This window comes from Tursiops truncatus, chromosome 21, assembly GCF_011762595.2.
Source record: "Tursiops truncatus isolate mTurTru1 chromosome 21, mTurTru1.mat.Y, whole genome shotgun sequence".
Taxonomy (NCBI): domain Eukaryota; kingdom Metazoa; phylum Chordata; class Mammalia; order Artiodactyla; family Delphinidae; genus Tursiops; species Tursiops truncatus.
In genome coordinates, this window is record NC_047054.1 from 17180768 (window position 1) to 17205983 (window position 25216).

The 25216-nt window shown below is 44.0% G+C and overlaps 1 protein-coding gene across 7 annotated transcripts in view; it reads right to left on the reverse strand.

The window, feature by feature from the left end:
* The window catches only part of PDGFRL (platelet derived growth factor receptor like), a 59273-nt gene extending 42311 nt beyond the window's left edge, over positions 1 to 16962 (reverse strand). For all 7 annotated transcript variants that reach the window (XM_073798601.1, XM_073798600.1, XM_073798599.1 and 4 more), the window contains exons 1-2: positions 16766 to 16962; positions 6971 to 7268 (exon numbers count right to left, since the gene is read on the reverse strand). In XM_073798601.1, coding sequence (XP_073654702.1) covers positions 6971 to 7268; positions 16766 to 16820 — 353 coding nt within the window. In that variant the 5' untranslated portion in view covers positions 16821 to 16962. The remainder of the gene's footprint in view (positions 1 to 6970; positions 7269 to 16765) is intronic.
* Positions 16963 to 25216: the final 8254 nt, after the last annotated feature.

Here is a 25216-nt window from a genome sequence, read left to right on the forward strand (position 1 = left end):
AGAACTCATTCCACAGGAAAAGAAAACACAGGATGAATACCTCTCTATCCAAAGGCGCCACATTCCGGGAAAGATGTCAAGAACCAATTAGTCGAATCTCTGGTGTCAAAGAAATTGTGATTTTTGTTGTTGTTGTCTGATATAGAGTTATGACTAGATGTTTTTTCACATTTTTCCCTAAAGTCCTCAGGGCCCACATCTGTCTTTACTTTCTTATAAAGCCCTAACTGTGCTTTGAAATGACTGCTATTTAATGCCAAGTCAAAACTGTTTTTTTTAGCTCCAGGATATTTCTCTTCGATTCAGATTCATATTTACTTCACTCTGAGTCCTTAAGATATTTTCAAACAGATTTTGGCTAATATAACTTTGAAAATACTCCTAGAAAATATGAAATATTCAAGGGCTAAATCATCTAGGTTTAGGATTGTTTGTGTAAGTCAAAGACCAACTGTTCAGAATAATTTAAATCAGCTCCATTCTCATTTTTAAAAAAAAGTGTGTAAATTTGACTTTGGTAAATTAAGTCATTTAAAAGGATAACAGTAGTAAATCTTGCCAGATTTGTTCCAAGCAATAGCTACACACACGTATACACATACACACGTCAAGTATGGAGATGAAAATGGGGAAAACTATCATATTCTCTCACCTTTCACTCCTCATGCAACCCAATAACCCTTCAGAAAAAAACTATACACTATCACGTCACATGAAGCCAGAAAGGTGTCTTCAGAATAAAACGTGAAAGAGGACTTAATACAAGAGGTTAGATAGACAGAGAGATATTTCTTATACGCATATATTATTTATTCTCGAAGGTATGTGTGAGCAAGAAGGGGAAGATAGTTATTCAGTAGATACAGCTAAATGTGACGCATTCAGCTAAGTCCTGGTGAAAAATACAGATAAAAAAAAAAAAAAAGGAGTTACAAGTATGTAGAGTGCTCAAAAAAGGATGCACCAGGGGCCATGAGGATGCAAATCTAGGGAGGCCTGACACGAGCTTCCCAGAGAAAGTGACCCTGAGGCTGAAGTCAGCCAGGTGAAGAGGGGCCCAGAGTGGTCTAGACCACGAAAGCAGCAAGTCCAAAGCCTCCAAGAGCTTGGTGCATTTGACGATGTCACAGGAACCCAGGCCAATGAAAGCAGACACACTAATCTAGACACCAGGGGTGATCAGGGAGAGTCTCAAAGAGTCACGTGAGGATGTTGAACTTCCTTACCAATGGAGAGCCACTGAGTGTTAAGCAGGGGATTGACACAATCAGACCTGCATTTTTTTTTTTTTTTTTTTTTTTTTTTTGCGGTACGTGGGCCTCTCACTGTTGTGGCCTCTCCCGTTGCAGAGCACAGGCTCCGGATGCGCAGGCTCAGCGGCCATGGCTCACGGGCCCAGCTGCTCCGCGACATGTGGGATCCTCCTGGACCGGGGCACGAACCCACGTCCCCCACATCGGCAGGCAGACTCTCAACCACTGAGCCACCAGGGAAGACCAGACCTGCATTTTTTAAGTGTCACTCTAGCTTCATTGAGAAGGATGGAGGAGGACAAGCCTGGGTGTGGTTACTGCAGTACTGGTGGCGATGAGGGGTAACGTGCCTGGGACTGGCGTAGTAACACCAGCGATGGAAAGAGGACAGGTTTATGGCTCTTAAGAAAGTTGAAGTATTTCAAGTATCTTCTCTGACCACAACGGCATGAAACTAGAAATCAACAACAGGAAAATAAATGAGAAAAAAAACGATTACCTGGAGGCTAAACAACATGCTACTAAAAAACCAATGGGTCAACAAGGAAATCAAAAAGGAAATTAAAAAATACCTTGAGACATGGGACTTCCCTGGTGGTCCAGTGATAAAGAATCTGCCTTACAGTGCAGGGGATGCAGGTTCAATCCCTGGTCAGGGAACTAAGATCCCACATGCCGCAGGGCAACTAAGCCCACGTGCCACAACTACTGAGCTCACACATCTCAACTAGAGAGCCCACGTGCCACAAACTACAGAGCCCATGCACTCTGGAACCTGCATGCCACAACTACAGAGCCCACATGCCCTGGAGCCTACTTGCCACAACTAGAGAAGAGAAAAACCTGCATGCCACAACTAGAGAGAAGCCCACATGCTGCAACGAAGAGCCCTCAAACCTCAATGAAAGATCTCGCGTGCCACAACTAAGACCCAGCACAGCCAAAAATAAATTAATTAAATAAATAAATAATAAAATAAATCTTAAAAAAAAATCTATGGATGCAGCAAAAGCAGTTCTTAGAGGGAAGTTCACAGTGATACAGGCCTTCAAAAAACAAGAAAAATCTCAAATAAACAACCTAAACTACTACTTAAAAGAATTAGAAAAAGAACAAACAAAACCTAAAGTCAGCAGAAGGAAAGAAGTAATAAAGAGCAGGGAGGAAATAAACAAAATAGAGATTAAAAAAAAATAGAAAAAAATCAATAAAAATAAGAGCTGGTTTTTTGAAAGGGTAATAAACAAAATTGACAAACCTCTGGCCAGGCTCACCAAGAAGAAAAGAGAGAGAACCCAAATAAACAAAATCAGAAATGAAAAAGGAGAAATCTCAACTGATACTGCAGAAATACAAAAAACCTTAAGAGAATACTACGAACAATTATATGCCAACAAATTTGACAACCTAGAAGAAATGGACTTCCTAGAAATACACAGCCCACCAAAATTTAATCAAGAAGAAATAGATAATTTGAACAGAGCAATCACTGTAAGTGAAATGGAATGTGTAATAAAAAAAAACTCCCTACATACAAAAGTCCAGGACTAGATGGCTTCACAGATGACTTCTACAAAAAATACACACAATACAAAGAACTCATCCCAATTCTTCTCAAACTCTTCCAAAAGACTGAAGAGGATGGAACACTCCCAAAGACATTTTATGAAAACATCATCACCCTGATACCAAAGCCAGATAGAGATACCACCAAAAAAGAAAATTACAGGTCAATATCTTTGATGGATATAGATGCAAAAATTCTCAACAAAATATTAGCAAATCAAATCCAACAACACATAGAAAAGATCATACATCACAACTAAGTGGGATTCATCCCAAGTTCACAAGGATGGTTCAACATACACAAATCAATCGATGTAATACACCATATTAACAAAAGAAAAGTCAAAAACCATATGATCGTCTCAATAGATGCAGAAAAACCATTTGACAAAATTCAACATCTATTCTTTTTTTGCAGTACGCAGGCCTATCACTGTTGTGGCCTCTCCCATTGCGGAGCACAGGCTCCGGACGCGCAAGCTCAGCGGCCATGGCTCACGGGCCCAGCTGCTCCACGGCATGTGGGATCTTCCCGGACCGGGGCACGAACCTGTGTCCCCTACGTCGGCAGGCAGACTCTCAACCACTGCGCCACCAGGGAAGCCCCAACATCTATTCTTAATAAAAAAAAAAATCTCACACCAAAGTGGGTATAGAGGGAACATACCACAACATAATAAAAGCCATTTATGACAAACCCACAGCTGAAAAGCTGAAAGCCTTCCTGCTAAAATCTGGAACAGGACAAGGATGCCCACTCTCACCACTTCTATTCAACACAGCAATCAGACAAGAAAAAGAAATAAAAGCTATCCAAATTGAAAGGGAAGAGGTAAAATTGTCACCATACGCAGATGACATGACACTATACACAGAAAACCCTAAGGACTCCACACAAAAACTGCTAGACCTAATAAATGAATTCAGCAAAGTATCAGGATACAAGATTAACATTCGGAAATCGGTTGCATTTCTTTACACTAACTATGAAATATCAGAAAGGGAATGTAAAAAAACAGTACCTTTTAAAATCACACACACACAAAAATAAAGTACCTAGGAATTAACCTGACCAAGGAGGTGAAAGACTGAGAACTATAAGACATTAATAAAGGAAATTAAAGAGGATTCAAAGAAATGGAAAGATATCCCATTCTCTTGGATTGGAAGAATTGATATTGTTAAAATAGCAATACTACACAAAGCAATCTACAGATTTAATGTGATCCCCATCAAATTACCCATGCATTTTTCACAGAACTAGAACAAATAATCCAAAAATTTATATGGAACCATAAAAGATCCAGAATTGACAAAACAATCCTAAGGGGAAAAAAAAGCAGGAGGCATAAGTCTCCCAGACTTCAGACAATACTACAAATCTACAGTAATCAAAACAGCGTGGTATTGGTACAAAAACAGACATACAGATCAATGGAAAAGAACAGAGAGCCCAGAAAAAAACCCACACACGTATGGTCAATTAATCTTCAGCAAAGGAGGCAAGAGTATAAAATGGGAAAAAGATAGTCTCTTCAGTAAGTGGTGCTGGGAAGGTTGGACAGCTGCATGTGTATCAATTAAGTTAGAACACACCTTCACACCATGCAGAAAAATAAACTCAAAATGGTATAAACATTTAAACATAAGATGACACCATAAAACTCCTAGAAGAGAGCATAGGCAAAACATTCTCTGATATAAATTGTACAAATGTTTTCTTAGGTCAGCCTCCCAAGGCAATATAAATAAAAAGAAAAATAAACAAACGGGACCTAATCAAACATGAGTTTTTGCACAGCAAAGGAAATCATTAAAAAAAAAGAAAAGAAAAGCCAACCTACAGGGTGGAAGAAAATATTTGCAAGTGATGTGACTAACAAGGGCTTAATCTCCAAAATATACAAGCAGGTCACACAACTCAACAGCAAAAAAACCAAACAACCCAACTGAAAAATGAGCAGAAGACAGTAGACATTTCTCCAAAGACATACAGATGGCCAGTAGGCACATGAAAAGATGCTCAACATCACTAATTATTAGGGAAATGCAAATCAAAACTACAATGGGCATAAACTTATATATACTACCAAATGTAAAATAGATAGCTAGTGGGAAGCAGCTGCATAGCACAGGGAGATCAGCTCAGTGCTTTATGACCACGTAGAGGGGTGGGATAGGGAGGGTGGGAGAGAGATGCAAGAGGGAGGAGATATGGGGATATGTGTATATGTATAGCTGATTCACTTTGTTATAAAGCAGAAACTAACAACACCGTTGTAAAGCAATTATACTCAAATAAAGATGTTAAAAAAAAACCTACAATGGGATATCACCTCACACCGGTCAGAATGGCTGTCATTAAAAAGTCTACAAATAACAAATGCTGGAGGGTGCGTGGAGAAAAGGGAACCCTCCTACATTGTTGGTGGGAATGTTAGTGCAGCCACTATGGAAAACAGTATGGAGGTTCCTCAGAAAACTAAAAATAGAATTACCATATGATCCAGCAATCCCACTCCAGGGCATGTACCTGGACAAAACTACAACTCAAAAAATACATGCACCCCTATGTTCATAGCAGCACTATTCACAATAGTCAAAACATGGAAACAACCTAAATGCTTATCGACAGATGAATGGATAAAGAAAATGTGGTACATGCATACAATGGAATATTGCTCAGCCATAAAAAATGAAATAATGCCATTTGTAGCAACATGGATGCAACTAGAGATCATACTAAGTGAAGTAAGTCAGAAAGAGAAAGACAAATATCATATGATATCACTTATATGTGGAATCTAAAATATGGCACAAATGAACCTATCTACAAAACAAACAGACTCACAGACATAGAGATCAGACTTAGGGTTGCCAACAGGGAGGGGGGAGAGAGAGGGATGGACTGGGAGTTTGGGGTTGGTAGGTGCAAACTATTACATTTAGAATGGATAAACAACAAGGTCCTACTGTATAGCACAGGAAACTATATCCAGTCTCTTGGGATAAACCATAATGGAAAAGAATTTTTAAAAAGAATGTCTCTATGTGTATAACTGAGTCACTTTGCTGTACAGCAGAGAGTGGCACAACATTGTAAATCAACTCTACTTCAATAAAAATGGAAGGAAGGAAGGGAAATTGAAGTGACTGAACTTGGTGACTGATTGGATGTGGGGAGTGAGGGAGAGAGGAAGAGGCAAGGATGCGCCCCGGTTTTCAGGCTGAGCAGCTGAGTGGATGGTGGTGTCCTTGAGGGAGATGAAGACCCAAGCAGGTGGAGTGTGTGCGGAAATAGGAATCTCTTTTGAACATGCAGCATTTGGGATGGATGCCTGAGAGCCACATTCTTTCTTCTCCCCATTCCAATCATCCCAAACAGACGAGCTCCGCTGTTCCTCTATCCTGAATCATATGAAGAATATCCTGACCTTTCATAAGAAGAAAGGTCTAGAAAGAAACTTAGGAAGCACACAGACCAATCCCCTTCATTCTTTGCCAGAGGAAACTGAGGGAGGGAGTTTAGGGGGCTTCCCCAAAGATACGCAGGAAAACACCCCCTAACGCCATAGGCCGTTTCTGGCACCCTCTAAAACATGCTCTGCTTCCTTGCCTTTCATAGTTTTCATAATCATCTTAACCACTTTTCCTGAAGGTACTCATTCAAACATGAGAAATCTTTAGCCTTCTTACCAACGGATGCCTCTGAATATAAAAACCATATACTTGGAAAAGTAAAAATAAATCAGAAGAAGTTGAAAAGGTCAAAAGCAATTCACCTCTGGTCAACTTGCTCATAGGAATCTCCCATTAGTCAGTTTTCATTACAATTACTTAAAAAATGACAAAGCATTGAGTCCATTATTTTTAACAGTATGAATTCTTAAATCTCTACCTCTATACCTCACAGTTTTAATTACGGCTGTCATACGGCTTCCTTTAAGAGTTCACTGTTTCAACAATGTTGGTAGGATTTGCAATAATTTTTTTTTAACTGGGTGAAGCAATAAAACCAATGGCTTTTGCTCAATGAGCTTCCATTTTTATAATCTGCTAGAGTAAAATGGTAGATGTCAGACACAATGTGATATTAAGCAAAGGTACGAAACCAAATCCTTGAGCCAACACAAGTAAAAGAAAAGGCTTACCTGAGGCGGGTGTCCTTAAAGGTGTCAAGGTAGGCGGGATAGCTCCATCTGATCTTACTCCCTTTACATCGAAGCTCTAGAGTTTGCCCTGCCATCAGACTCAGGGTTGCAGCGGGTTTCTGAAAGCGACCTTTATCTGTCATTTGCATCATTATAGACTGTGTCTTTGGTGTTGCATCAGCGGCGTCCCTGTCCTTTATTTTAGGAATTTTGGGTTTCACCTTTTTGTTAGTAGGCTTGATTCTGTTCTCTCCAGGCTCCTTTGGATGCTTGTTCTTGGGAGGATGTTGACCCGTAACTGGTACAAACATGAGGAGAGAACAATGGACTTTGGTGGTTAACATACCCAGAGTCTTCAACCCCTGAAACAGATCGTTTTTAATATCCCTCTCCTCCTATGTCAAAGTTATTTTCAGGAATAATCATTATTTTCTTGGTTCATTCTTTAGCTTTAAACCAATTAGTAACTGAATTTTTCTTGTGGTTCACACTCAGTCTCACCAGCTCTAAGGTGGTACCCAGAATGGTGGACCTGAAGCCTCTCGAGGTCTGTTTCTGGTCCTTGCCATCTCAGTGCTGTCTTTGTTCATTTTGAACCAATTGTTTAAACCCAGGAATATGTAGAGTCTCCAGGGAGTGGAGACACAGACTACACTGCAAGCACACTCAGAAGATTTCAAACCATCACAAACTTTCTCCCAAATGAGTACGTACTGTGGTGCCTGTGTGTGTCAGGGCGGACAACATCCATGGAGAATACAAGGCTCAGTAAGAAATAAGTACTAACCCTGTGTTCATTTAAAGCATACATATACATTATTAAAACTCAATGGTAACTTTAGCAAAGGTTTAGAATTTAGCCAACAAAATACACTGGGGGGAGGAGTATTTCATCACCAACATTGTTGAGAATTGCTGGCAAATGGTGGTAAGAACTGATGACCTTTAAGTCCATTTTCTTACCGCTGTTTTTCCCTTCTCTACAGACAATGCTGCCCTGCCCTTGGAATACCTCTGGGTTCCAGAAATCTCAGCTGTCCACCCAGCCCGCACGGCCATATGCTGTATCCACCCAGCAAAGAGAAGGAGACTTAGCAATTCATTTGCCCCACTGTCTGCATCAGCTCCAAGGTGACCTTGCTATAAGCCCACAGAATTATAAAACGTCCAAACTTACAAGATCCTGAGAGATTGTTTAAGGTCCTCATGTTATACATTTTAAAAAATAATAAAGGAGGCCTTAAAAGTTAAATTGCACAAAGCTGGCTAGTGACAGGATGTGAAAGTAAAACTCAGGTCTCCTGACCCCCGTTTCACTACATGAGGATCAACAGCCTGTAGATATTTTGAATAGATAACTACACAAACCTTGGCCAGTTGAGGGAATTACAGGGCATTTGTATAAAATGGAGAAATATGATAAATCAGGAGAAAATTCTTTTCCCTCTTTGATGTTCGTATTTATTTATCTAATGTTACCTTGATGTATAAAGGGCTTGGATGGTCAAGAGTACAGAGACACTGAAATTGGGATTAAGAGACAGAAAAAGGCAAGTGTTGCAAGCTCTGTGCAACCACAGACCAGGCTGGTGACAAAATGAGGTGAGCCAGGTGGGCCTGGAGAGGCCACGCCCTCCCGAAGGGACAGCTGCCTGGAGGGAGCGAGTGTCCAGGGTTCCAGGATCTGATTTCTCCCAGGATGGCAGAAATGCAGGTTTCCGGATTTATAAATGTTAGAAACTTGATTTTTTTAGAAACTTCAGGTCTGAATCTCTGAGGTGAGGAGTCAGGCGGTGGCTTTCCTGCGAGGGTTGGGGATGACCAGGAGGGGACAGGAGAGGGGCTGCCAGGACCGTTGTGTCTTGATCTGGGCTGTTCACTGGTGCGTGTGCAGTTGGTGAGCGCTTCATGGAGCCACAGTCTGATGATTTGTCCCAAAACTCAGCTGACGTGGACTCAACTGTGTAATGATGTACTTGGCTTCTTTGGAGTGTTGCCCTTTGAAACAGGAGCCATTTGGCCTCCACTCTTGGTTCAGCCCTGCTCAGACTCTGGAACCAACCCCACTGTGAGCTCAGTATCAACACCAAGTCCTTGGCTCGTGGCCTTCTTTGGGTGTGGCTGCGTCGCGCCTGAGCCCCGCAAGCCTTTCCATGACTCCAGGTCCATCTGTGACCTCTCCTTTCCCGGGGTCTGAGTCTCTTCTTTTTTTTTTTTTTTTTTTTTTTGGTACGCGGGTCTCTCACTGTCGTGGCCTCTCCCGCTGCGGAGCACAGGCTCCGGACGCGCAGGCTCAGCGGCCATGGCTCACGGGCCCAGCCGCTCCGCGGCATGTGGGATCTTCCCGGACCGGGGCACGAACCCGTGTCCCCTGCATCGGCAGGCATACTCCCAACCACTGCGCCACCAGGGAAGCCCCTGTCTCTCTTCTTATCTCCCACCCTTCCTCTACTCTGGTTCCTCTGGGTCACGGGCCCTGCTGAGCCTTCTCAGTCCTTCTGGGGAGCGGGACTGTGCTCTTGAGCCCTAGTCTCCAAGGCGAGTCCCAATACCTGCTGCTTGTCAAGACTTCCCCAGACCCTGCACATTTGGTTTATTTATGCCCAGCGTTCTAATGACAGATGGGGGTGGGCAGGGGTGCCCATGCACACATTTCCACAACCTCCCAGAAGGAAGAGCACTGTAATCATTGGGAACATATTAGACCCACAGAAATATTCTAATCCAGCAACATCAATTGTGAAGCATAAGCCTCACTGCTACAATAGGTAAAAGTCACTGTCTCTTTCTTAAGGCAGAAATTAAAAGCCTACCATGATGCTGTCCAAGTCATCTGTGCCCTGCAAGCATTTCGGTCAAACTATGCCTGTGAGGGCTTCCCTGGTGGCGCAGTGGTTGAGAGTCTGCCTGCCCATGCAGGGGACACGGGTTCGTGCCCCGGTCCAGGAAGATCCCACATGCTGCGGAGCGGCTGGGCCCGTGAGCCATGGCAGCTGAGCCTGCGCGTCCGGAGCCTGCGCCTCTGCCACGGGAGAAGCCACAACAGTGAGAGGCCCACATACTAAGAAAAAAAAAAAAAAAACTATGCCTGTGAGAGTCATGGACCTCTGGATTGATGTCTAATTTGGCGTTTTTTCTTCATCATGAACAGGAATTCAAGCTATTGGAAATGACAACAACAGTTTGTAAATCCTAGGGGATTTAGGCAGCCCACGCAGTTTCCCTGATTCTAAGCTCTCAGATCCCGTGTGGTGATGCTACTCAGCAATATTGGATTAACTAGTTATGGGTATTACGCCTTCAAATGTGTTATCATCCCTGAAAAATCATTTGACCTTATGACCAAATAGGCCCATCAGTCGGTCCAGCTGCCTGGCCATGGAACTGGCCCGTGGTTTAACAGTGGCGACACACAGTCCAAGGAGCCGGACCAGTGGTCCCACGGACAAGTCCTAGGACTGAGCGACTCTGCAATCCCATGTCTATCTTTTTCAAAGAATGACTCTTCAGGCTAACTAAGTAAATTAGTTATTTTCCAAAGGCCTAAAAAAATTTAAGCATTCACAATGTAGATATACAAAAGTGAAAGTCCATCACCATTGCATTTTTGAGATTATGGCCCAGTATATTTTAGAGAAATAAATGACAAAAGTCACAAACCATTAAATGTCATTACAGACTTTAGGTCATGAAGTCATTGTTGACTTACTGTGTGACCTTGGGAAGTTACCCTCTCTCTTACTTTCCTCATCTGTAGATTGAGAATTATATGGTAATAATGACTATCTCATGGATTGCTGTGGGGATTAAACGAGTTAATATGTTTAAAATGCTGAGACCAGTGTCTGACCCTCAGTAAGTAAGAGCAAGCGAGGTGCTGCTTGTTTTGTGGTTGTCTCGTAAAGTCTCAGGGTGATCTCCATGATAAACTTGTGATGGAGGTAAAGCAGCTCGTTATTTTTCCTAATTTACAGGTGAAAAATTGAGACCACAGATGCCAAGTAGCTCACCCAAGGTTACTAAGGCGGCAGTGAAAAACCAGATCTAGCGTCTCTTCTGGTTCGTCTTGTGGCTTTCAATTCACTCAAGATCAGCATTTTCACTTTATCTGCATGAATCTCAGGCACAGCACCGTTATCTAAGAGGTTTCTTTGTTTGGTAGGTCACGGGCTTTGACAAGGAGTTCCAAGTCAAACAGAACTTGATGCCCGGGATGAGGGCACAACCTTCCTGGAAGGGCTGGAGATGCTTTTCCAAGGCATACATTACAATCCCCAAGTGAAGAGATGCTGGTCAAAAAACGTCTCCAAAATGAATGAGTAAATGCTGCACAACCAGAAGTGCATAGGGCAACGGACTAATTCTTCAGCATCAGCTAAGGATTGATTGCAATCAAAGCTTATTCAATACAGGTGACCTGACTATTAACCTCTCTAATTCTATGAGACTCTGTGGGAGGAGAAAATAAATTCATTAGAAGAATCACTGACAGCTGCTTAGATACGGATTCCCTGTAAACACAGCCATCCACATCAAAGATCTGAAGCGGTTCGCTTTTTTCTCTCCATGGGCAGTTAAGGGGAAAGGTCTGACCTGAGAGCAGCATCTAAATATCCACACTAGAAATTTGCTGGGTAGCTCAGGGGTTCCCCTAACCAGGTGTATAAACTGGGACACCCCACTCTCGTTTCTCCATGCCTCATGAAACACCCCATAGGAACACATATACTTTTCCGAGAATACGAGAAGTTGAGAAAGCAATGACAGTAGGGAGGTAAAAATGTAGAATGATGAGAGCCTCTTTTCCCTACCCGTTCTGGAACCCCACTCCAAAATACCCTTAATACCATTGCTTAAAGTATCATTTTCTTATGAGAGCAGCTTCTAAGATTAGATACTTCTATTTCAGGATAAAGACCTTAGATTGATACTTTTTTTTTCTAAGCATCCATCAGAACGCAGTTCATGGCGCTTTTTTTTGAGATGTAACTGACAGCTCAGCTAACATATTAGTTTCAGGTGAACAACGTAATGATCCCATATTTATATATTCTGCAAAATGACCACTCTCTCCAAACACTTTATTCGCTTGGCTTCCAGGACATGGTACTGTCTTGGTTCTCGGTCCGTTAGGCAGCCTTCCTCATCTTCCTTTCCTGCCTGAGTCCAAAGGGCTGAATCCTTGCAACTCCTCAGTCTCTAAGTGGCCTCACCAGTCCCCTTGGCACTAACGGCATTTATACGCTGAGAGCTGCCTTGTTCCTGTCCTCACTTTGCCTCTAAATCCAGATCTGAATATTCTGTCGCTTACTCAGTGTCACTTGGAAGGCTAGTGGGCATCTCAAATTGGACGTGTCCACACTGAACTCTAGATGCCCTTTCTTTTTTTTTTTTTTTTTGTGGTACGCGGACCTCTCACTGTTGTGGCCTCTCCCGTTGCGGAGCACAGGCTCCGGATGCGCAGGCTCAGCGGCCATGGCTCACAGGCCCAGCCGCTCCGCGGCATGTGGAATCTTCCCGGACCGGGGCACGAACCCGCGTCCCCTGCATCGGCAGGCGGACTCTCAACCACTGAGCCACCAGGGAAGCCCTAGATGCCCTTTCAAATCAGCTCCTTCCCCGGTGTCCCTTTATCGGCAAATGGCAACTCTATTCACCCAGTTGCTCAGAACATAAACCTGAGTCACACAGGATTCTCTTCTTTCTTAACAAAGCCACGTCCAGTACAGCAGCAAACCCTCTTGGCTTTGCCCTCAAAATAGGCCCCAAACCCAGGCTCTACTCCCTACACCCACTGCAACCACTCTCACCTAGACTATTAAAAGAGCCCCCTATGCAGGCTCCTGGCTTCTACCTAAGCACTCCTACCTTTGAAAATATAAGTTAGACCATGGGCGCTTCCCCGCTGGAGACCCTCCAGTGACTTTCAGCTAATTTAGAATAAAGCCCTAAGTCTTCCCACACCTGACAGGGCATTGCCAACTCCCGTCTCACTTCTCATGCCCCTTCAGCCACAGTGACCACGAGGACACCTTGAAGCTCATGCCCTTGGCTTCGTGGCTCTTCTTTCAGACAAGCAGCACCTGCTTCCTCCCTCTCAGCTGGCCTCTGACCCTCCTATCCGAACCCCACGCACACTGCCCTCGGCAGCCCTCTCCATCCTCTTACCCTATCTTATAGGTTCAGCTGTGTCTCCAAACAGATACATTGAAGTCCTAGCCCCTGCAACTGGTGAATGTAACCTTATCTGGAAATAGGAGCTTTGCAGACATAATCAAGTTAAGATGAGGTCATTAGGTATGGATACCAAGGGGGAAAGGGGGGGTGGGATGAATTGGGAGATTGGGATTGACATATATACACTAGTGATACTATGTATAAAATAGATAACTAATGAGAACCTACTGTATAGCACAGGGAACTCTACTCAATGTTCTGTGGTGACCTAAACGGGAAGAAAATCCAAAAAAGGGGGGCTATATGTACATGTACAGCTGATTCAGTCTGCTGTGCAGTAGAAACACTATACTCCAGTAAAAATTTTTTAATAAAGATGATGTCATTAGGGTGGGCTCTAATCCAATAAGCCTGTGTCCTTTCCACACAGAGGAAAATGCCAGATGAAGACACACACTGAGGGAGAAGATGGCCAAGTGACAACAGAGGCAGAGATCGGGGAAATACAGCTGTAGGCCAAGGGACACTGAGAATCGCCAGCCGCCAGCCAAAGCTAGAAAGAGGCAGGGAAGGATTCGGCCCGAGGTCTCAGCAGCAGCATGGCCCTACTGACACCTTGATTTGACTCCTATCCTCCAGGACTGTGTGAGAACTAAGAACTTGTAGCATCTTAGTTTGTGCTTGGTTACAGCAGTTCTAGGAAACGAATACATCCTGATTATTGATTTTTCACGCCGCTTATCAGTTCCTGAAATGTTACCTTTACTTGTTACCTGTCCTCTCCTACGAGAGCACCGCAAGGGCAGGGCTTTATAACCTTGTACAGGGGCAGCCATCAGTCCTCAGAACTTCTCTCACTGCTCTGGCTGGCACACTGCCCCAGTCTCTCTGTCGCCCCTAAACTTTTCTCTTTTTCAGCTCTAAGAATCAGAGATGATTTTGTATGTCAAACGTACAGACCAAGATCCTAAATGCTTCAAAACATTCATTATTTGCACTTGTGAACAATGAGAGTTTTTACAATTTTTTCATTATAAGGTTTTCTGAACTAATTTTTATCCTTTATCCAAGGAATAAATTGAGTCACAATAGTGATACCGAGTGCTGGTGAGAGACTCATTTTCAGTGTCACTCCCCTTACCTTCTTAGAGATCAGGCTGTTTTGCCCTCACATCATAATGAACCTCTTTAGTTTCCCCAGAAAGGGAACCTTCGCAGGACCGAAAATAAGCCCACGTTAGACTGAAGATCAAATTAGTATTATCAAGGGTGTGGCGTGAGATTGACAAAACAGCAGTAACAAATCAATATTTATACTTCATCATTTGCTCCCAACACTGGGCAAAAATATGTAGATAACAAAAGCTGGTAAGGACCTGCGATGCTGTCCTCTTTTATGTAAAAATGGCAGCACCGTATCAACAAACACAGTGGCATGTATTCCACACAAATGCTGAAAATCAGGTGCCGTGAGCCACGTCTGGCTCTAAGTGGCATCTTGGGCCTTCTATTAACCGTTTTCATGCCTCACTTTCATGCCACAGGAGTGGCATGCCCTTCCAACTCCCACTCTTCATGAGAAGAAATAACATTACTTCTAAAAATTTAAAGCATTTTAGAATGAAGCCAGGCAAACTTTGCTGGGTTAGAGCAGATGTACACCCAGTATATGCTTACAGGGAATTCTTTTACTATTAGAAAACCTCTCCTAGAAGTGAGCGGAAAGACTGAAAGGCAGTGGGAGAAGTTGAGTCATGGGCCTGTGTCTGCAGTTCGTGCTTTGGGATGACCCAGGAATGCACCATATTCCGACTTGTTAATCGGGGCTGGCACTGGAAGGGCACCCCACCTAAGCCACTCTCAGTTCCTGGTCCCAGCCAGCCACATGTTAACTCAAACCCGAGAAAACATTCTTAACAGGCTTAGAAAAACTTTTATACTTTACTGAAGCAGATTTACTTTTCTAATTATGTGTTCAATATTTTGTTCACAAATAGTTTATACTATATATTTTACTTTTTACTTTTAAAAGCAAAGCCACAGTGCTATTATCACATCTAAAATTTATCAATTATTTCTTATAAAATATTCAGTCTGTGTTCAACTTTCTGTCTCATAAATCTATACCGTTTGTATAAATTACGTTTGACAAACAGATGCTAATTGATTCAGGCAGCTGTTTGTAATCATGGTCTGGGCACACATTAGCTGGGAGAGATTCAGGAGGCAGAGGCTGAGGCTGCCCCCCGAGCCCCTGCGGCAGGCATCTTGGGTGAACTGTGTAACCAAGCGAATGGGCCACTTGAAATTATTTTGTCTGACCATCTCTTGCCCTATTCAAAAAGTGATACCAAATACTACATTTCCATCACTTCAGCGATCACATACGAGGACCTGCCAGGAGCAATTTAATATTGTATTTTACACCGCGAACTCAGGCCAACTGCTCTCTAGGCAAAGAGGACCTGTTCCTCCCCGCCCCTCCCCAGGAGAAGCACTGCCTACACTTTATCTAGCAAGGCTCTAGGCTTAAGGAGCCTCACATTCAACTTCAAGTCCCACAACCATTTTGGACTTTGCAAACCAGAATGTGGTCTTTTTCTGGCCAATGCTTCTAGTTTCATGGGAAAGAAAGGAACTGGTCAGGACTGAGTAGTGGATGAAAGATGTGAGCCAGGGTGAGCTGGCCCCAGCGGGAAGTTGCATAACAGCAAAAGCTGCTTTTCTACCAAAACCAGCAAAAATAGTGACTGCAGAGCAGAATTCCAAGGGAGATTTCAGGATACCAGGATGTAACAGATGCAAAATATACTGCACGAATAACACCAATCGAAAAATAATGGAGCCAACCAAACAATTAAATGGCAACAGAAATATAGATAATAGACATAGAAATACAACAATACACACACACACGCACAATAAAGTCTGGCCCTGTGGTTGTGAGTCTACACAACAGGGTGGGCCCAGGACAAGTACACATTCAAAAAAGTTCAGCGGCACAAGGGCCCCCATATGGTGTACATAAATCCATGTCCTTCATCTTCTCCCCTCCAATCCGCTAAGAAGTGTAACAGCTGTGGGTTTTTGAGTCGTTTGCAGAAGGTCTGATACCCAGAAATATCTGGTCTAAGACTTAGGCACATCTCGCAGGATTCAAGCCCACGCTGGTTTATGAAACGAATCTAGGACTGCAGATGGGGGAAGAGGACTCTTCGAATTTTGCAAAAGGCTCAGTTTATGTGGCACCCGCCCTCACGAGCAGCGGGGCGAACGCCGCGCGGAGGTGGAAACGATCCGCCGCTCCCAGACAGACACGTTGACACTGGGGGCTGGACCAGGGGCTGCCTGGGGTTGTTCCGTTTGCCGGCTGCCGAGAGCTTTCCAGGAGCGCAGGAGCGCTTCTGGTGGGGATCCTAAGGGTCAGAGCAGCTGCCACCGTCCCAGGGGCTCCGAGGGGAGGTGGAGAGAGGGAGGTAAGGAGACCCTCCTGGGGGGGGGGGGGCAGGTGCACGGAGTAGGGAGTGGCTCCAGGGCTGGGCCTCGGAAGGTCTAAAGTTAGAAGACCTGGAGGACGACGAGGGCTGGGGGCGGGGTGGGGGTCCGGGATCAACTCACCGTCCTCCAGCGCTTCGTGCACCAGCAGAAGACCCAGCAGCAGCCAGACCTTCATCTTCAGGGCAAGGGGTGGGGCAGAGGTGCGGGGGACAGCAGGTCCGAGGCGCGCGGAAAGCGCAGGGCGAGGGCAGGGGCGCCAGGGGAGGCGGCGGGCGAGGGGCGGGCACCTGGGACGCCGCAGCTGGAGGATTCGGTTTCATGAGGAAGAACAGATTTGGGGGGAAAGTTTGGGGATTTTCCTTTTTTAAAAAAAATTCTCTGTGTAATGTAACCTCTCCTGCCACCTGGCGGAGCCATGAAGCGCTGCGCTTTTTCCCGGCGCCGAGGGCGAGAGCGAAATGTCAATTATAGCAGCCACTCATCGAGTTCCCCCAACGCTCGGCGTTTCACGAAATTTACCAACTTCAAGCAGGCCCCGCGCAATCCTGCGGGTACTGATGGGGTCACATTTAACCGTAGCTGTCCAAACATCACCAGCGCTCTGCCCACCAGCTCAAGTGCAGCTATAATGCTCTGTCTGTAAAAAGCGCCCCTTAAGTATTTCTCTTCATTCCCAGCAGGTCTCTCACTGGCTCTCACTAACAAGACCACTGCCCTCGGTTGTCCCGGCTCTGCACCGAGCCCTGTACCTGCTGGACACGGCGTCTGTCTTGCAGCTGAGACGTGAGAGCCCTGGGGCTTCAGTGGGGAGGCTGCTCTGCCTTCAGAGGGGCCCACGGCAGGCCAGCTCCTTCCCCGGTGCCTGGAAGAGGTTTTGGAGAAATTTCTCCTTCCTCTTTTATTCAGAAGTCCCATTGCCCTACATACGACTCGATTAAGCGTTCAGGAGGGACTGTGCCAGAAAACGGATCCAAGCTGGAGCGTCAGGGGCCCCTCCGGACTCCGAGAAATTGACACCTTGGCTTTCCCTCTTGTGCTGGGGCCTGGGGTTCGGTCTGCAGCTCCTGTCCCTCACTCCACACGCCCCCAAGTCCTGAGGGCTCTCGCTGCCGGCTATGAGTCAAGGCCGCCGCACTTTGCCATCATCCCTCCCTCCCCGCCCCGGCTCACGATGTTACCGTCTGTCATCAGCAAGGGGTCACAGCCTCCTGGTTGGTCTCCCTGCCCCTCCTTCTTGCGCCTCAATCCATTCTTTCTCCAGCTATTAGACTGATCTTCAAATGCAACTCTCAAAAAACTCTAACCCAACTAAAAACCCTTCAAAGGCCCTCCAGCAAGGCTCCCGCTACAGAGTTCTCCGGCCCCGGGGCTGGGGGGTGGAGGCATCTACAGCTCCCCGGTCCTGCCCTTCACACCAACAACACGCCCCAGCGCCCTCAGCCCAGCGCCCGCGGGGGTCCACTGCTCCTGCTGCCCCCTCTGCCGCCAAGAGTCCCCTTCCTCCTTCCACCACCTGCCTGCCCTCTCGCCACCCCCAACCCCTGGCCGAGCTCATCCTACAAGGCTCAGCTCAGACCTCACCTGCTCCGGGCAGGGCTAAGCACTTCCCTAGTACAAATACTTCGCGGTAGCAGCTGCAACAAAATGCAGGACTTAGCGGTGAATCTGGTTGTGCTTCTTTCTCCTGCACCCTCCTGAGTTCAAGGGCAAACAATGCGTCTTATTAAATTTTGCATCTACCACCAGTTTCTGGAAAGTAATACTCATTAATTAGGAACTTACCGTGTTCCACACAGAGCATAAAACCCCCAACATGCATTTCTTGTTCCTTGTATCAACAACAAACCTACAAGGGAGGCTGTGTGGTTAGTTTCGGCCCCACTTTACGGATGAGGCGGCCCAAAGGCAGACTGGTAGGAAGTCTTAATCCAGGTTTTGTCTGACACCCATGTCTCTGGGTCGAACCCTCACTCTACCGGTTAAAATGAGCTGTTGAAATCACTAGAAGTGAAAGCTTTCCAACAGGGCCCTCCTGACCATAAAGTCACTCCTCAGAAACTCCCAAGACGGGAGGCAAGTCCTTTGTGACTTACCTGATAGGCTTGATAACAGAGAGCTAAGATGGCAAAACAGCCAGGTGGACGGAATTGCAGCCCATTCCACGGAGAGAGGGAACACACAGTCTGTTCCACCCTTTGAAGGAGTCGGGAGGAGTAGGTGGCTGCCGTAGAAGTAGCCGTGAAAAGAAAACAGCTAAAATTGTAGTGAATCCTTAAAAGCTGAACGCAGGCTGGCGTGAACGTTTCGAATCCTCGGGAGCCTCAGACACAAGGAGAGCCCAGAATCCTTCAGCAGCTCTTTCCCACAAGCCTCTGCTGGTTGTTTATTAGAGAGAGAGAGAGAGAGAGAGAGAGAGAGAGAGAGACCAAAAGGCACCACATATGAAGAGAGTTGACATTAATGAGGGTTGCACTCAGCTACTCCACCTGTGTTTCCTTTTATTTCAAAAAGACCTTTTTTTTCAAAATTAATTAATCCATTAAAAAATAGTTTAAACCACCACAGAACTATATAGGACAGGAAATGATAAAAATAATAAACATACCCTTCCATGTCCCCGACGCTTCTAGCTATAAAGTATTTCATGGTAATGATGCACCATAGTTCAAATGTTGCTCCTGTTTATAGATACTTTGGTTGTTTTAAAAAACTCCTTTACAAAAAAATGCTGCAATAACTGTCCTTATCCAGATAGCTTTATGCCCATGAGTATTTCTATAACACAGATACGTAGATAAAAATGAAATTATTCAGCCAAAGCCATGATATTCAGCAATTTTGATTAATGCTGCCAATTCAACAAAGCTGTTCCTATTTACAACCAATTCTACTTTCTTTGGGAGCCCAGGAGCCTACGCATTTCTTCCCACCCACCAGTCCTGGACGTGACTAATCTATTCAATTTTTACAACCTGGGAGGGGGGATCTCATTATGCTATTTCAATTCCTATTCCTTTTATTACTATTGAGGATGGGCATCTTATGTTTTTATTAGCCATTTGTATTTGAAAATTGAGTTCTTTTTCTTATTGCCTTACTATAGTAGAATCTTAATATGTTCTGGATAATAAGCTCTTGGGTGTTATATATACCGCAGACTTTTCTCCTAATCCTTTGCTTGTGTTTTAGTTTTGCTAATGGTGCCTTTCTTTAAGAAATACAACAAATGTTTAGCAGTTACATTTTTCAGTAATTTTTTTCATGGCATCTGGGTTTTATAGCCCCTTAGATGGACCTTCTCTGCCACAAATCAGCAAATTACGTGTTCTATATTTTCATCTAAAACTTTTATAATTTTGTTGGTCTGTTTAGGCTTTAAATCCATCTGTCATTTTTTGGTTTTGGTTCACAAATTACAAATCTAATTTTATGTTTATGTTTCCAACCGGATGATGAGTGGCACATTATCATTTGTTAAATGATTGGTTCTTTTCCCATCTTTCTGAATTGACTTTTAGTGTGTATTAAATTACACACAAACATGGGTCTGTTTCAGTTTTGTCTATTTTATTCTATTGATCTTTTTATCTATACCTATAGAAACACCACACTGCATTAACTGGTACTGATTTATAGTATGTTTTATTATTTGTTTGGACAAGGGATGCCCCCATCATTGATCTTATGTTAATTATGCTTGTACATTTTCTCTTCCAGATGAAGTTTGAAATCACTTTGTTAACCTTCATAAAGACTTTGTGTTTTGATTATGATTGCATCGAATTTATATTTGGGGGAAGAATGGTCATATTCACAATATTAAGTCTTCCTATCCCAGAATGTGTCATAAAGTTATATATATTTCCATTTGTTCAAGTCTCTTTTTATGTCCCCATTATATTCTATAATTGGTGAATGCTGGTATTAGGACAACAATTTTGAAATTCTGTAATCCCAAGCCTGCATTCTTAAGTGTATTTTATGTCAAATATACTTTAGCTAAATTTGGGCTACCTATGTGTGTGTGTGTATGTGTATGTGTATAGATGTGTGTGTGTAGTTACTAGTTAAGTTATAGTTAAGCACTTATATAGTTATAAACACATAGTTATATTTTTTCCATGTAAGTCTTATTTGTTAATTGTTAAACTTAGTTCTTATTTTTACTTGCTTATGTATTTGTTTTACTATTATGAATGAAATTTTCCCCCATTATATTTTCAAATTGGTTAACTGGTATATAGAAAATAATTTTGGAATTGTATTTTCCCAAACTTCTGTCACATATACTGTAGCTAAATTTACATGTCTAAACTTATCCTAGGTCTGTGTTATGGTCTGAGTTGAGTCCCCCCACTTCCCCCTAAATTTAAATGTTGAAGTCCCTCATGGACATAGAGAACAGACTTGTGGTTGCCAAGGGGGAGGGAGGTGGGGGAGGGATGGAGTGAGAGTTTGGGATTAGCAGGTGCAAACTATTACATATAGGATGGATAAACAATAGGTCCTACTGTATAACACGGGGAGCTATATTCAATATCCTGGGATAAACCATAATAGAAAAGAATATAAAAAAGGATGTACATATATATATAACTGAATCACTTTGCTGTACAGCAGAAATTAACACAACATTGTAAATCAAATATACTGCAATAAAAAAAATCGATGTTGAAGTCCGAACCTCTAGTACTTTAAAATGTGGTAAATTAAAGAGGTAATTAAATAAGAGTAATTAAAGAGGTAATTCAATAAAATGAGGTCATTAGGGAGGATCCTAAACCAGTATCACTGGTATTCTTATTTTTAAGAAGAGGAAACTTGGATATAGACACACACACAGAGGGAAGATCGTGTGAAGATTCTGGGAGAAGACAGCCATCTACAGGCCAAGGATCTGGGCCTCAGGAGACGCCAACCCTGCTGACATCTTAATCTCTGACTTCTAGTTTCCAGAACTGTGAGTAAATACATTTCTGTTGTTTAAGCCGCACAGTCTATGGTACTTCGTTATGGCAGCCCTAGGAACTAATGCAGTCTGTTGGGATGGGAGCGAGGGTTACAAGAGATATAGGGGCTTTCCAGGATTGTCACAGGCTTACTATCCTTGAATGAGACAATCACAAGATGCCTCCAAATCTGAAAAATGAAACTGCCAAAGTTGTATTTTTTATAGGTTGTATTTCACTAAAAAATCCACCTGCTTTGTCTCTAGGGTGAGAAGGAATTTTATTATTAGATTCTCTGTTTGCATTCATCTTCTCCATTCTTTCTCCAACAATTGCTGTAATATTGGCCAATTAAAATAAGCATTGCCTTACAGCTGTAAGTCAAATGCTGCTTGAAGCCTGGTTTCCTAAAGCATGATCACTTTTTGTATGCTTGTGTTTGGTCACCGTAATGGACCCTCTTATTCAGTCTAAATAGTTTTCAGTTGACCTCTTGGGTTTTTAGATAAACGATCATATAACCTGCAACAGGCAGTTTTTCTTTCTTTCTTAACGGATGCCTGCCTGCTCCGTCCAGCACACTCTTACACTGGCCTCTAGTGTTTGCAGTCCACTGACCCCCCAACCTCATGAAGCGTGGGATGGCTCAGCGATGGAACAAAGCAGGGGGTCCAAGCCTCCCGTGAATCATCAGCAACTTCCTGATGCTGGAAAAGAGGAGCCTGACGACACAGAACCAGCCTCTTAAAAACAGCCTTTAAGTGTTGAATCATTATGTTGTGTACCTGAAACGAACATAATAGTATGTGTCAAAAAAATAAATAATTGAAAATGAAAATAAAACTGTGTCCAGGGAACCACTGTCGTACTTGGGAGGGCACAGCTTTATCCTAGCGACAGTGCGTCATCACCTCTCTCCAAAGAGCAAGGGCAGCAGCCCCTGGCATTGGCTTAACAAATGGAGACTTGGAGAGAAAAGGGGAAAATAGCAGAAGGAGAAGCAAAAATCAGGAAATGGGAGAGTGAGATCTCCCGGTGTGATCCAGGGGTGGGGAGCAGGCTGCGCTTATAGACTTACGTCTGTAGAAACACATTTCTTTGTGTGTGTGTGTGTGTGTGTGTGTGTGTGTGTGTGTGTGGTACGCGGGCCTCTCGCTGCTGTGGCCTCTCCCGTTGCAGAGCACAGGCTCCGGACGTGCAGGCTCAGCGGCCATGGCTCACGGGCCCAGCCGCTCCGCGGCATGTGGGATCTTCCCGGACCGGGGCCCGAACCCGTGTCCCCTGCATTGGCAGGCGGACTCCCAACCACTGCGCCACCAGGGAAGCCCTAAGGTGATTTTTTAAATTAGCGTTTTAAGGTTTGAGCAGGCGCTAACGTTAGTGGTTTTAAATATAGCTCTGAGAATCTCATTCTAGTATAAATGCTAGACATTTTCGATGCTCTCAGATCCACTCATCAAGAGACACCATGGAGTAAGGTAAGGATCCCAGACCCCTGGTCTACTTAAAATGGGCCAAGAGAAATTACTCTCCTAGCTCCAGGATATGGCATGCTGTAAAGACGTTCCACCTGTTGGCTAGTTACGAGAACCTCTAAATGGCTAGGGGAAGACAGACAACTATCAGCTAAAATGTAAATGACTCGAAAACCTCCCTCCTCTCCTTTCTTTACTCAGTGGTGTCCTCCTTCCTGCTTCAACAGTCCTGTGCCTATTTGCTTTCTCCTGCTTACTTGCTCTAAATGCTCACTTTTTGAAAAGCATCTGCTGTCAGTCATTCACAAGTTGGGCCAATTTTAGTCAATGTTCCAAGAATATTGACATTTTAAGTCTGATTTCTTCCAGGGCAGTGAAGCTCTTGGTTTTTGCTTGAAGAAATATCAGGCATTAGTGAGTGGATGGGGGAAGATCCTGGAGACCTGGAGACTCAGCCTCTGGGGAACCCCAGAAACCTGAATCAGGAGGATGCTGTGGTCCTTGTAGGTTAGGGAATGCAGAGCCCAGAAATGAGCTTGCTCCCCATCATGGAGATTTGGCCCTACCCTGAGCTGTATGGTTCTCCTGGGTAGGGAAGTCTCTGTCTTGTGTTTCTATCTTCATGTTGACTGCTCCAGTCTTAGTAGAGAGTAACAGGGATTCTTTACCAGAGACTCTGACTTTTGGAATCTCTGATACCTAAAAATATCAAAGAGTTGGCTGTGAATCTGTTACTAAGAAAGGTTCAGGTAAGTAAATCAGTATTGAGCTGAGTTTCTTTCCAGACTGTTTCACCCATACTTTGACCTACTTTAAAAGACAAGTTGAGATAATGTGATAATGGTTATTTTATGTCCTTTGAGAATTTTTTGGAGATATTTTCTGGGATGAATGAATCACTCTTTCCACACAGACAGATGGGGACTTACCAGCACAGTCAGCAATCTACTGGCTTCCTAAACTGGAAGTCTATCAGTGGCCTTCTTTAAAGAACACTAAGGAGATGGTGGTCCTATCTCCAGAAGTTCCTGGCTGGACCCACAGCCCGACAACTGGGGTCTTGTCATCCCAAGACCCCACTCAACAGAGGCAGCTATAGTTGCTCACACTTTGCAGCCTGATCCCATGGTGCCAGCACAGAGGCGGGGCCTCAAAACCTAGTTAACAGTACTAATCAAGCCAACAAGTAGCTAAATTAGGTTTTAGGCTTCTATTTGGGAACTACTTTGCCGTGTTAGCTTGGTTTTCAATGCAGGCTAAATTGATACTAAAGCTTATTCAATTCACCATGGTGTTCCCTCCAATTTATAAAAGCCAATAGCAATTAAGTGTGTACACAATGACATTTCAAAATTAAACAAGCTAATTTAGGAGATGTGCAATTTTAAGTAACTTAGAGCCACGTTAGAAAACTCTTTGACTCCTCCCTCCCCATCAAAGGGTAAAGAGGGCTGAAGTTGGTAAATATTTATTCACTATACCGTACAAAATTTCTGTTAGTTATACGTAACTGATCGCCAATTACTAAAAGCTATGATTTGGTCGGAAGAATATCAATGGGCTTCTTTTTTTTTTTTTTTTTTTTTTTTTTTGCGGTACGCGGGCCTCTCACTGTTGCGGCCTCTCCCGTTGCGGAGCACAGGCTCCGGACGCGCAGGCTCAGCGGCCATGGCTCACGGGCCCAGCCGCTCTGCGGCATGTGGGCTCCTCCCGGACCAGGGCACGAACCCGTGTCCCCTGCATCGGCAGGCGGACTCTCAACCACGGCGCCACCAGGGAAGCCCCTCAAGGGGCTTCTTGCAGACAAAAGCAATGTCAAAGAGATTGGTCCATTAAATAAATGGCAGTTGAAGTGGTAGGATCTCAGGTGTGTGGTCCTGGGGTGGCATGCTTCAGGCGCAACTGATATTATTTGGAATGTGCCATGAGGATTGAGTATATGTGGAGACATCTCTTTTATTTTATAGGACGGTATTCATACGGTAGGCTGCCAGGTGAATATCCTCAACAGTAGATTTGTTTCCATTTAGATTGTACTATTGATATATTTCTGAGCTGTAAAGCTTCCTAAATAAAAAGGCAGTTTAAATTAGGTAAGTGTGAAATGTATGCTTTTGGTAGGTGAGATACATATGCATACCACACTA